At 41.9% G+C, this 13633-nt stretch overlaps 1 protein-coding gene across 2 annotated transcripts in view; it reads right to left on the bottom strand.

Annotated features, from left to right (window-relative positions):
- Positions 1-13633, bottom strand: part of RC3H1 (ring finger and CCCH-type domains 1) — a gene marked incomplete at both ends in the record, with an annotated part of 52674 nt that overhangs the window by 14053 nt on the left and 24988 nt on the right. For both annotated transcript variants that reach the window (XM_080698527.1, XM_080698528.1), the window contains 4 exons: positions 1033-1200; positions 2302-2672; positions 6974-7185; positions 7488-7769. In XM_080698527.1, coding sequence (XP_080554653.1) covers positions 1033-1200; positions 2302-2672; positions 6974-7185; positions 7488-7769 — 1033 coding nt within the window. The remainder of the gene's footprint in view (positions 1-1032; positions 1201-2301; positions 2673-6973; positions 7186-7487; positions 7770-13633) is intronic.

Genomic DNA, 13633 nt, shown 5'->3' with positions numbered 1-13633 from the left:
AGCATGTACTGACTAAACTTGAAGTATACACACACACACACACACACACCCTACACCCCCAGCCCTTTTTACAATTTTTGTGTTGAGATAGGGTCTCACTAAGTTGCTCAGGCTGCCCTTGAACCTGAGATCCCCCTGTCTCAGCCTCCCAACTACTGGGAATAGAGGTGTATGCCACTGCTCCTAACTCTGAAGCAGGTATTTTTGGGAAACCAATGAATGTGCCCGATTTTTAAGAACACTACTGTAATCACATGTCAAGAATTACAATAAAACTACATTAAGAGAATGTAGTATTGGTATAAGAACAAAAATAGACCAATGGAACAGAATAGGGTCCAGAAACCTATGGTCACCTAATTATGACAAAATGACTGGAGGCAGAAGGACGCCCATTTCATTAAATAGTGCAGGGAACATATAATTCCCTTCCAGAAAGAAACGTGGGTCCTGACTCTAACATAATTTATATGTAAAAGAAAATTCTCAGTAGATTGTAGCTCTAAGTGTGAAATAAAATAACAAACCTTCAGAGGAAAATATCTTCACAACCTTGGGAACAGATCAAGATAACTTTGGGAATGAGCAAAAGTTATTTAAACAGGTGCTGAGAGTTTAGCTAAATGGTAGAGTGTTTGCCTAATATGTGCGAAGTATTGTGTTCAACCCCCAGCACCATCACCACACACAAAATAAACATTATTTAATCAGGACACACACACACACACACACACACACACACACACACACACACACACACACACACACAACTAAAGGAACAATACTAAAAGTGATGTGCTAAGCCAGGCGTGGTGGCACACACTTGCAATCCCAGCACTTGGGAGGCTGAGACAGGAGGATCACGGTTCGCAGACATCTCAGCTACTTACTGAGGCCCTTTACAACTCAGTGAGACCTTGTTTCAAAATAAAGAATAAAAAATAGGGCTGAGGGTGCAGGTCGGAAGTAGAATGCCTCTGGATTCAATCACCAGTACCGCAAAAAAAAAAAAAAAAAAGGTGATGTGCTTACTTCCTCTTGATGGAACGCAGGAGGCAGTGTTGGGGAAGGTGCAAAAGGAGGTGGAGAGATAACCTTTCTCTCCTCCAGCTGGGCCATTATTTCCTTTCGTCGGCGATGTAGCTCATCCAGACTAGGATGAGGCTGGGGAGGAGGAGGAAACCGGCTATATGGAGACTCCTGAAAATGGAAAAATCAGTGAAAATTGAAAAAGAATTTCAAAATACATCAATTCAAGTAGCACATATTTTAAATTAGAAGCTTATATACCCATTTTAACATCTGAAAATATTAAGACTTAAAAAAAAAAAAAGCACCCCCAAAGAGCTAAACTTAGGTTTGTGTTCTTGACTACACAGAAAAATTTAGAGATAGATCCTAATAGATTTAGAATTTCCTAATAGACCTAGAATTATCGGTATGTGTTGCTTTAAGGAGCAAGGGAAGATTAAACCCAGGGCATGCTAGGCAAGCACTCCACCACTACATCTCCAGCCCTTTTTTAGTTTGGAGCCAGGGTCTCGCTAAGTTGCCAAGTCTGGCCTCAATCTTGTAATCTTCCTGCCTCAGCCTCTCAACGAGCTGGGATTATACATATGTGTCACCATGCCCAGTTTAGAATTACTAATCAAAACATCTAAAGTTTGGAAACCACAAATGGTTTAGCTGGGTGAGTATCCATTAGTATTTTTTGTGTGTGTGGTACTGGGGACTGAACCTAGGGGCATTCAATCTCCAAGCTACATCCCCAGCCTTACTTTCTATTCTTTATTTTGAAACAGGGCCTCACTAAGTTGTGGAAATCCTCACTACATAGCTGAGGCTGGCCACAAACCTCCGGTCCTTCCATCTCAGCCTCCCAGGTACTGGGATTACAAGCATGTGCCACCATGCCCAGCTTCTATTAGTAGTTTTTTTTAAAAATAAGAACCTGGTCAAATTATGAAAAGGCTAAAAAATAAACTTTTTTACAAAAATAGTTGATCAAAGGATACTGCCACTGGGCGTGGTGGTGCACACTTAAAAATCTCAGTATTTAGGATGATGAGATGGGAGAATCACAGGTTCAAAGCAAGTCTCAGCAATCCTGTTTCCAAATAAGAAATATATAAAATTAAAATAGAACTGAGAGTGTAGTTCGGAAATAGAAGGCCTCTAGGTTCCATCCCCAGTATCAACACCAAGAAAAAAAAAAGGTTACTGCCATGGCAAAAAGGTAAGGATCACTATAAGCAATATCCAATAAAGTGCATGTATTAAGAAAAACAAAGAGTGTCATACTCTGGGATACGAAGGTCTGATCTGAGCTGGGTGAGGAGCCACGGGGTAGTACGCTTCCACCTGTTGGTATCTTTCTCTTGACTCTGGTACATAGGATGGTACTGCAGCAGGTGGAATCTCAATGGGTATCGGGCTTTCTCGGAAAATCTCCTCTCTTGGGTAGGACTGAGCCGGGTACACTCGACGGCCATCATAGTGAGGCGGGTACATAGGTGGGTACTGCTGTGGCGGCATACCATACTGAGAGCTTATAACGCGATCTGGGAGGTAGGGCGAGTAATGATCTGAGTACGGAGGGCCTGGTTCAGGAGCAGAAGGCGGAGGCCGGACAAAGCGGGAAACACACTGTGGTGGTGAAGTGTAGTACACACCTGTACAGTACACAAAGAGGAACCAAGCAACAATGAGCCAATCCATTTTGTCGACGTAAGATCTCTTACTTTTAAAATACAGAAACACTGCCATATTAATAATCTACTTATTTATTTAGGAATCTTTCCCCCCAGCCGGAGGTGGTGGTACACACCTGTAATCCCAGTACTTGGAAGGCTGAGAAAGGATCACAGGTTTATTTATTTTTTATTTTTTATTTTATTTTTTTTACGGGTCTGGGGATGGAACCCAGGGGCATTTGACCTCCGAGCTACACCCCCTGCCCTATTTTTTATTCTTTATTTTGAAACCGGGTCTCACTGAGTTGCAGAGGGCCTCACTAAGTAGCTGAGGCTGTCCGCGAACCGCGATCCTCCGGTCTCAGCCTCCCGAATGCTGGGATTACAAGCGTGCGCCACCACGCCTGGCTTAGGATCACAGGTTTATGACCAGCCTCAGCAACATAGTGAGACCCTGTTTCTTTTGTTTTTGTTTTTTGCAATACTGGGAATGGAACCCAGGGGCATTCTACCTCTGAGCTACAAACCAAAACCTTTTTTTATTTTATTTTATTTTTTGTGGGTTTGGGGATGGAACCCAGGGGCATTCGACCTCTGAGCTACACCCCCTGCCCTATTTTTTATTCTTTATTTTGAAACCGGGTCTCATTGATTTGCAGAGAGCCTCACTAAGTAGCTGAGGCTGTCTGCGAACTGCGATCCTCTGGTCTCAGCCTACCGTTTGCTGGGATTACAAGTGTGCGCCACCATGCCCAGCCTGACCCTGTTTCAAAATAAAATAATTAAATAGAGCTGGGGATGTAGCTCAGAGATAGATGGCCCCTGAATTCAATCCCCAGCAACACCACCAAAAAAAAAAAAAAAAAAATCTCCCTCCTCCCTGTTTATACAATTAGGTTACCTTTATGAGAAATAACAAGGGAAAATTTTCCTTATGGCCAAAGTGTAGAATTCACAGTGGTAGAGTGCTTGCCTAGCATATTTGAGGCCTTGGGCTTCAGTCCCTATGCACGTGCACACAGGCATGAAACACACAAACACCCCCACCCCCAAGCTTAAAAGTTACTGAAAAGGACTTGCATAGAGTTTAGTGGTAGAGCTGGGGTCTAGCATGTGCAAGGTCCCAGGTTAACATCTAGTATGGTAAAAAAACAAAACAAGAAAAACCTAATCTAGTTATATCTAGAGCAGTAGATTACTCCTGTTTTTTTTTTTTTTTTTTTTTTTTTGGTGCAGTTCTGAGAACTGAACCTAGGGGTACTTTACCACTGAGCTATAGTCTCATTTCTTCCTATTTTTTTTTAAGAAGGGGTCTCAAGTTGCTGAGGACTTCTCCAACTTGTGATCCTCCTGTTTCTGCCTTCTAAGCCCTGGGACTACAGGCGTGTGCCACCAACACCTGCCTCTGGTGCTGTGTTAACGCACTACAGATGCTGAAAAACAGAATAGGAGCCAGGTGTGGTAATCACATGCTTGTAATCCCAGAATTCAGGAGGCTGAGACAGGAGGATCATGGTTTGCGGACAGCCTCAGCTACTTAGTGAGGCCCTTTGCTTCTCAGTGAGACCCTGTTTTAAAATAAAGAATTAAAAATCGGGCTGGGGGTGTAGCTTGGAGGTAGAATGCCCCTGGGTTCCATCCCCAGTACCGCAAAAAACAAAACAAAAAACAACAACAACAAAAAAAGCAGAACAGGGCAAATATCCTTGCACTTGTTTCTACTGCAGAGTTCCGAATTTCCTGAATCAACTATTAAGAGCTCATTCTGCTGGTGAAGATCCAGTTCCTGACCCAACAGCTGTGGGAGAAGCGCCTTGATTTCCACACGTGCCTGGAACCAGCGCTTAGCACAGATGCTTTCTCCTGCTGCTTCTTCACTCTGACAGGTTCTCTCATCAGCCACTTCTACAAAGTTGTTTTGGAACTCACCCCTTGAGACCTAGTTTAAGCCTGTTCTCTAGTATTTCCCTTGACATTGCAGGCACTTAAGCCTCTAATTTTACCGAACAAAGCCAGAATGACTTGTTACCTGCAACTGAACCCTGACCGACACACCCAGACCTCCGTCATCTCCTTTGCCTCCTCCCTCATGCCTCTTATTATTATTAAGCCTGGCTAATTTTTCAAATTTGTTTATTTTCTTAATTTTCTTCTTTCCTACCACACTAACTCAGGACTCAATACTCAAACCTAGATCAACAATTTCTATATTGTTCTCAATCTTCTTTATCCATCGGTAAATTTTTCTTTCTATTCCCTATCTCTATTCTCTTTCTCTATTTGGGGTATTTTCCCATAAAGTCTTTCTGATTCCTCAATTCTCAGTGCCCTCCCTTGAGTCTTCTAACTTCGACTGTACACACATAAAAGTCATTTTCTGGATTGTTTTACTACTATGACTTGCATACTATAAACTCCCTACAGGTATATATGCTGCATTTGTTCAAATACTGTTAATTAAAAGAAGAAATATATACAGTGTATATATTTACACCCATTGTAATATTAATTCTTTTATTTAGTCATTTATTTTTGGGTGGCACTAGGGATTGAACCCAAGGGTGTCGACCTCTAAGCTCCAGCGCCATTTTATTTTTATTTTGAAACTGAGTCTTGGTAAGTTATCATGTGTTTGCCTTAAACCTGTGATCCTCCTGTTCAGTTTCCCAAGTACTACAATTACTGGTGTGTGCCGTGACTTTTTTTTTTGGTAGTACTGAGGATTGAACTCAGGGGCATTCTACAACACAGCTATAGCCCTTTCCTTTTTTGTATTTGTTGTTTTTAAACAGGGTGCTGCTAAGTTACTGAGAGTCTTACTAAGTTGCTAAGGCTGGTCATGATCTTATGTTCCTCCTGTTTCTGCCTACAGAACTGTGCCACCACGCCTAGCTGTTCTCCCCCTCCCCCAGTACTGAGGATGGAACCCAGGGGCATTCTACTTCCGAGCTATATGCTCAGCCCTATATTTTATTCTTTATTTTGAAAAAGGTTCTAAGTTGCAGAGGGCCTAAGTAGCTAAGGCTGGCTGCAAAAAATGATCCCTCCTGTTTCAGCCTCTCAAGTACTGGGATTACAAGTGTGTGTCACCACGCCTGGCTAGCTCTGTTGTGTGTGTGTGTGTGTGTGTGTGTGTGTGTGTGTGTGTTTGCACAGGAGTGCGCAGTAATGGGGACTGAACCCAGGGGCATTCTATCGGTGTACACCCCAGTCCTACTTTATTTTTATTTGGAAACAGGGTCTCACTAAGTTGCTGAGGCTAGCTATGAACCTGCAATCCTTCTGTCTCAGCCTCACAAGTGTGGGATTACAAGTGTGTGCCCTAAACTGGGATTTTCTTTCTTCTTTTTTTTTCTTTCTTCTTTTTGCGGGTCTGGGGATGGAACCCAGGGGCATTTGACCTCCGAGCTATACCCCCTGCCTTATTTTTATTCTTTATTTTGAAACAGGGTCTCATTAAGTTGCAGAGAGCCTCACTAAGTAGCTGAGGCTGTCTGTGAACTGGAATCGTCCAGTCTCAGCCTCCCAAAAGCTGGGATCTGCATGTGCCACCACACCAGGCTTGTTCTTTATTCTTTTCTTTCTTTTTTTTTTTATTGGTACTGGGGTTCCTGGAAACCCTTCTACCTCCGGGCTATACTCCCAGACCTATTTTTTATATTTTTTATTCGGAAACAGAGTCTCTTAATAAGCCAGCAAGGCTGGCTTCGAACCTGTGTGATCCTCCTGTCTCAGCCTCCCAAGTGCAAGGATTATAAGTGCACACCACCACGCCCGGCTCTTTATTCTTTTAAGAAAAAACATGGTCAGGAGACTATATTCTGCCTTATTCAGTAAATTTCTATTATCTATATGGGTGATTTATTTCCATACACATGTAAATGCATTTATTAATGCAACTGTACTTGGTAAGGCAATTTATTTATGTGCTCATAAAAATCTGTTTTTCCAAAGTCGGGCATGGTTATGCATGCTTGTAATTCCAGCATTTGGGAGACTGACACAGGAGGATGGCAGTTCACGGCCAGCCTCAGCTACTTAGTGAGGTCCTCCTCAACTTTGTGAGACCCTGTTTCAAAAATAAAGAATTAAAAAAACAGCTCAAAAGGTAGAATACCCTTGGGTTCCATCTCCAGTACTGAAAATAAAATAAAATAAAATAAAAAATTAACAACAACTGTTTTTCCAAAGTATTAAAAATACATTTCTTATCTTAAGGAGACGACCAAGGAAATGGTCGGCCTTATCTAAAGTGAGCAGTATAAATGAAAGCGCATTACCCTGCTGGTAAGGTGCTGGCTCAAAGGGTGGGGCCGCTCCTCGAGGATCTGGATAATAAACATCTGGCTGTGCTGGGTATAGTGGAGAAGCTCGTGAAACCATCTGCAGTGGCTTGGTGACAGGCATAGGAGGCAGATCTGTTGGCCCCCTTGGAGGTACAGGGTGTGGATTCACAGGTAAGGCAGAAATGCTCTTAGGAACAGATTCTAGCCTAAGAGAATAAGATCATGCAAGTCAAGTTTAAGGTCTCTAAAATACTTTTGATCTACAAAATTGTAAAACAAGATCACCACAATTTGGTTATTTGATTTATTCTAACAGTTATCACTCTATAAATCTTGCAATTTTGACCTTTTTCATACCTATGCTAAATGAACTCTAGTACAGGAAACAGAAACAGAAACACAATAAAAGGGAAAATTAGCTCAATTTCCTTAAATAAAAATGACTTCTTCTTCCTTCTACTTCATTTCTAAGGGAGCAACATTAACACAACTGAGGACGGTGACGTACAGGTCAGGAGGGGATCCTGGAGCGCTGCTGCTCAGATGATCTATCTTCCCGGGTTTCAGACTCGAGTCATAGCCGGGGTCTGTCCCTCGTGGGATCAGCTGCGTCACTGTACTCGCTGCGTTCACAATTCCATTGGGGAGAGCAGGGGTTTTCCTGCTGGGCAGATCCACTGCACCTTCATCTGGAAGGATAGCTGCTGAAGGCAGACCCACTTCATTAAGCTGACCCAAAGAGGCACTCAGAGGTCTTCTGGGAACTAAACGTTTGTTCATTTTACGAAATCTAAATAAGAAGCAAAGGCACATACTGAAAACCAAACATAAAAGCAAAACCAAGAACTAGAACGTATTTAATAATATACTTTTCTAATTTGCGAGGCTGAGGCTGGAGGATCACAAGTTCAAGGGCAGCCTGTGCCACCTGATGAGGCCTTGTCTCTAAACAAATATAAAAAGGCCAGGGACCCACCACTGTCAATCAGTGGCAGAGCAGTCGACCCTGTGGCTCAATCTCCAGTGGGGTGGAGGGGATGTGTGTGTGTGTATGTGTAGGTGTATGTATTTTATACAATATGAAGCAGGGAGGCACACTGATTAAGCACAATTTTCCTTGTAACAAACACGTGTTAGCTTGCCACATTACAAATGATGTTATTAATAGGTTCACTTTAACATCTGTTGACATTTCAATTTCTAAAACTTACTAGAGGAGGGGCAGAAGGATTTACAGAAGACAGTTTAAAATCCTTTAGCTCTTCCTCAAACATGTCCTTGGGACATAGTGAGCCTATGTTAAAAGCCAAGAAGACAGGGCTGCACACGTGGCTTAGTGGTATAATACATGTTGAGTTCAATCCTCAGCATGACAAACACAAACAAAAATAACAAAAATAAAACAGAGACAAGGCCGATGTGCACTGTGAAAATTCTGCCATCAAATTGTGTGTCTAGATGTTACTGGGGATTGAACTCCAGGGACATCTACCTCAGAGGTATATCCCAGTCCTTTAAATTTTTTTTTTTTTTTTTTTTTTTTTACTTTGAAACAAGATCTTGTTAAGTTGCTAAGAGACATCTGACAAAGTTGCTGAGACTGGCCTTGAATCTGTGATCCTTCTGGCTCAGCCTTCCAAGTGCTGGAATTATAGGTTACCATGCCTTGCTTAAAACATTTAAATGATAAAAATATTGACTTTTATCAGAATTGCTTCAGAGATGCTAATGCAATGTGTGTCTATATAAAACTGAAATTATTGCCGGGCGTGGTGGCGCACACTTGTAATCCCCGCGCTTGGGAGGCGGAGACAGGAGGATCGCGCAGGTTCGAAGCCAGCCGTGTGTGCTGGCTTAGGAGACCCTGTTTCAAAAATATAAAATAGGTCTGGGAGTGTAGCACGGAGGTAGAAGGGCTTCCAGGAACCCCAGTACCACCAAAAAAAAACAAAAAAACAAAAAAAAAAAAACAAAAAAAAACAAAAAAAAACAAAAAACTGAAATTATTTAAAAAGGTTAAAAGAAATATGTAGAATAACGGCCTACACATTTAAATAGATGCTGTGGCGTAAAAAAAAGAGAAGCAAACAGATTCATCTTTTTTAATGGGGCTGGAGGGGTTATCACTGAGTTATATCCCCAGCTCTTTCTGAGACAGGGTCTCACTACGTTGCTGAGGCAGACCTCAAACTTGCAATCAGCCTCCTGAATAGCTCGGATTATAGGTGTGTGTGCTGCACTGTAATATACACTTGTAATGCTACAGGTTCTAAATCTAAAAAAAGAGAAACACCAAGCCATCAGACTCCTGCATCCTTGTCCTTCAACAATGAGAGCAAGTTTATTTACAATTGTTAGTGCATTTTTAAGAACAATGTCAAAAATAGACCCCAGGAGTAATACAATACTGCTCTTATATGAGTTTCTCACATTTGGAACACTTCAGGGGTGGAGGAGACCAGGAAGAATATAATTGCTTAAAAGTTTGGTACAGCCAGGTGTAGTGGTGCTTGCCTGTAACCAGCATTTGGAAGGCTAAGACAGGAGGATTGTGTTCCGCGATCAGCCTCAGCTACTTAGTGAGGCCCTCTGCAACTCAGTGAGACCCTGTTTCAAAATAAAGAATAAAAAAATAGGAGCTGGGGGTGTAACTCAGAGGAAGATGCCCTTGGGTTCCACCCCAGGTACCGCAAAAAAAAAAAAAAAAAAAAAAAAAAAAAAAAAAAAAAAAGTTTGGTATAGCATCATACAGATTTTGCTCTGTACATCAAGCTTAAGATTTACATTCATAGGAATATAAGATTTACAGTAATAGGTTCACATGTTACTCAGTGTTTTTTTCCCTCTTCACTTAAGATAATTCGGTTTTTTTTTTCCCCCAATTCATTTTGGGTTTTCTTTGCCTGTTAAAACAATGCTGTAATCCAGGCGTGGTGGTGCATGCTTGTAATTCCAGTACTTGGGAGGCTTGACAAGGAATTTAGGACCTCAGCAACTTAGTGAGACCCTTTTACCAAATAAAAAATAAAATAGGGCTGGGGGTGTAGCTCAGAGGTAAAATGTCCAAGTCCAGTCGTCAGTACCACACATACACAAAACTATGCTGTAAATGATAGTTACGTACCATGTATTTGTAACCTTGTATGAATAACCAGAAACAGAACTGTTAGGTCTAAGAGTGTGTGAGTTAGAAATTTTTATAATGTCATACTGCTCTCCAAAAGGGTGTAACTCCTACTAATAATAAAGGACATTATCTTTCAATACTTCCTCAAATATTGGTAGTATCAATTTGCTAATCTGATAGTCCAAAAATATTAAATTGTTTGAATTTGCATTTCTGTAACAGAAGTTTGGGTACAGTTTCACATGCACTTGCAATTACCTCTGTGAACTCCCCTCTGCCATACTTGGGTTACAGGCTGTAAGCCCCCTGGGGTCCTGTGCTGGAAGCTGGGTCCTGAGTGCGGCTATGCTGAGAAGCATGGCCTTGTGTTGAGGCCTGGTGGAAGGAATTAGGTCTAGGGACACCACCCTTGGAAGGCGTTAATGCTCTTCTTATGGACTGGATCATCCTCCCAAGAGTGGCTTGTCATCAACATGTCCACTCCATGGACTTGGCCCCTTTTGCTTCCTCGCCATGTTATGACATTTAACTAGGGAAGAAGGAGGGGGCTCACAAAGGACACACTCCACGCTGCTTGGAGACTTCAGCCACCAAAATCATGAGCCAAATAAACCTCTCCAAAGCCTCAGCTATTTTCTTACAGCAACAGCAAACTCAGAATTAAGGCACTATTAATGGTCATAATCCATTAGTATATTAGTTTCTACCTTGGTTATAGATTTGCAGAAGCTCATTCTGTATCAGGAATGTACCAGACATCATTTCTCTACTCATGTCTATTTTTAAATTGTGGTGTCTGTGCTGTATATGAGTTTCTAATTTTTATGTAATCAAACTTATCAATCAGTCTTTTCCTTTATGGATGCATGGTTGTCATTCTTTTTGTGTGTGTGTGTGTGATACTGGGGATAGAACCCAGGCATTCTACCCCCGAGCTACATCTTCAGCCTTATTTTTTATTCTTTATTTTGAAACAGGGTCTCACTGTGTTGCAAAGGGCATCTCTGTAAGCAGCTGATCTGTCTGCAAACCACAATCCTCTTGTCTCAGCCTCCCAAATGCTGGGATTACAAGGGTGCACCACCACACTGGCTTAGGGTTGTCATTCTTTTTTTTTTTTTTTTTTTTGGTGGTACTGGGGTTCCTGGAAGCCCTTCTACCTCCGGGCTACGCTCCCAGACCTATTTTATATTTTTGAAACAGGGTCTCTTACGCCAGCGCGGCTGGCTTCGAACCTGCGCGATCCTCCTGTCTCCGCCTCCCAAGCGCGGGGATTACAAGCGTGCGCCACCACGCCCGGCAGGGTTGTCATTCTTAAAGAAGTCTTTCCTTAAAAAATTTAATAACAGACTTCCGGGAAGATGGCGACTGAGAAAAGCGGGGCTTAAGAGCCCCGCTAACAACCAATCTCCATTACCACAAAATCAGCGCCTTTCATAGCCAGAAAACACCATCACCAGAGAAACAAAAAAATCACCAGGCTCCAGAGAGAAAGCGGACTGAGAACAGAGCTCAGAGCCACAGAGGAGATACACCAGCCTCACGCCTGAGACCGCGGCAGCAGCACCATACTGCCGGCGGCAGCGGCGACTTCACCAGAAGGCTACAGCAAGCCGAGGTGAGCCGCTGCGGAACAGCCAGGCGGGATTTCTCGCCGCAGGTAAAATCTAAAGCTCCCAGTGGCTGAGCTCAGCACACGCTGCAGGGATTCAGAGTGGAAATCAAAACCAAGAAGAAATACGCCAGCCTCACGGCCGAGGGCGTAGCAGCGGCGCCATATTGCCACCAGCGGCAGCAGCAGAGAATTCACCGAATCCAGTACAGCTACATCTGCGTACTCAAGAACAGTGAGTCAAATTGCGGGCCACAAAGGAGAAATCCCAGTACTGTACTCCCTGGGACTTGACCCAGTGGGGGAGTGGCGGTTGCAGAGATATCACACCATAGGAGAACGTGCAACCTGGCACCCCCCACAGTCTAAAGCAGCCTCTATCGACTCTCTGGGTCGGAGACTCTGTGATACAACCCAGTAAAGGAGTAGTGGGGTCTGAGATACTACAGACTCGAGATCCAGAGCACCTTAAGTGAAGTCATAGTGACCCAAGGGAAGAACCCAGAGAAGGCACAAACTTCCCAAATCATGGGAAAGAGGAATAATACTGGAGTAATGAATGCTCACAACCCCACAACATCAGAACCCGATAAAACAGAAAATCAGAGATTTCTAGAAGATCAAATCAGGAAAATAACTGTAGAAAAAATAGAGGTGCTTCGAAAAGAACTCAGAGAGAGCCAAAAAGAGATAAAGGATGCAATTAATGAAGTAAAGGCCTCAATTCAAAGCACAAAAAACCGATTAGACCACATGGAGAACAGAATCTCGCTCTTAGAAGATGAGCAATCTAAAAATGAACGCATAGTTTCTAATCTAGGAAAAAATATCCGACAGCAGGAATCTGATATTGAAGAAATATGGGCCCATTTTAAGAGAGCTAACCTAAGAATAATTGGAATAGAGGAGGGAAAAGAAAGTGAAACCAAAGGGATCAACAATCTCTTCAAGGAAGTAATAGCAGAAAAATTTCCAAACATAGAGCAAGAGGTCGATACACAGGTCCAGGAAACTTATAGAACTCCCCTTTAGACAGGATCGGAGAAGAGGATCCCCACGCCACATAATTGTCAAAATGACCACTGTGGAAGCCAAGCAGAGAATCTTAAAGGCAACAAAAACAAAGGGCCAAGTGACATTCAGAGGCAAACCAATTAGAATCACTCCAGACTTCCCAAACCAAGTTATGAGAACCAGAAGGGCTTGGAGTAACATATTCCAAACTCTGAAAGAAAACAACTTCCAGCCAAAAATTTCCTACCCAGCAAAACTTTCTATCAAATTAGATGGAGAAATAAGAAGCTTCCATGACAAACAGAAACTGAAGGAATTTATGTCTTCAAAACCAGCACTAGAGAAAACTCAAAAAGATTAACTACAAAGAAGAAATAGGTAACACACACCAGAACCAGAGAAATAAGATTTTCCATCCAACAGACAACTAAGACTGGTTATCTGTGGAGATTCATTATTTATGTTAGTCTTTTACCTATCTCTAAATGGTATTGTTTGCCTTTATTGTTAATTTTTAGGATTTCTAGTTGGAATATTAATATACCTTCAGATATAGCATTTGGAAATATTTTATCCCATTCTATTAGTAACTGTTAACTCTGTTTACATTGTCTTTGGATATACAATTTTTTTTTTTTTTAGGGAGTTTGTATACTCTTCTGTTGCCTGTGCCACTGAAATCATATCCAAGAAATCACTGCCAATTTCAATGTTGTGAGGTTTAATGACCCAGATTTTCTCCTAAAAGTTTATAGTCTTAAGATTTATATTTAGGTCTTTTATCTATTTTGAGTTAATATTTGTATATGGGATTAGGTAAGGGTCCAACTTTATTCTTTTCCATGTAATTATTATGTTTCAACAATATTTACTTAAAAGATTATTATTTCCACCACCAAAT

Source organism: Muscardinus avellanarius (assembly GCF_963383645.1).
Source record: "Muscardinus avellanarius genome assembly, chromosome: 7".
Lineage (NCBI taxonomy): Eukaryota > Metazoa > Chordata > Mammalia > Rodentia > Gliridae > Muscardinus > Muscardinus avellanarius.
This window is presented reverse-complemented; position numbering and strand designations above follow the sequence as displayed.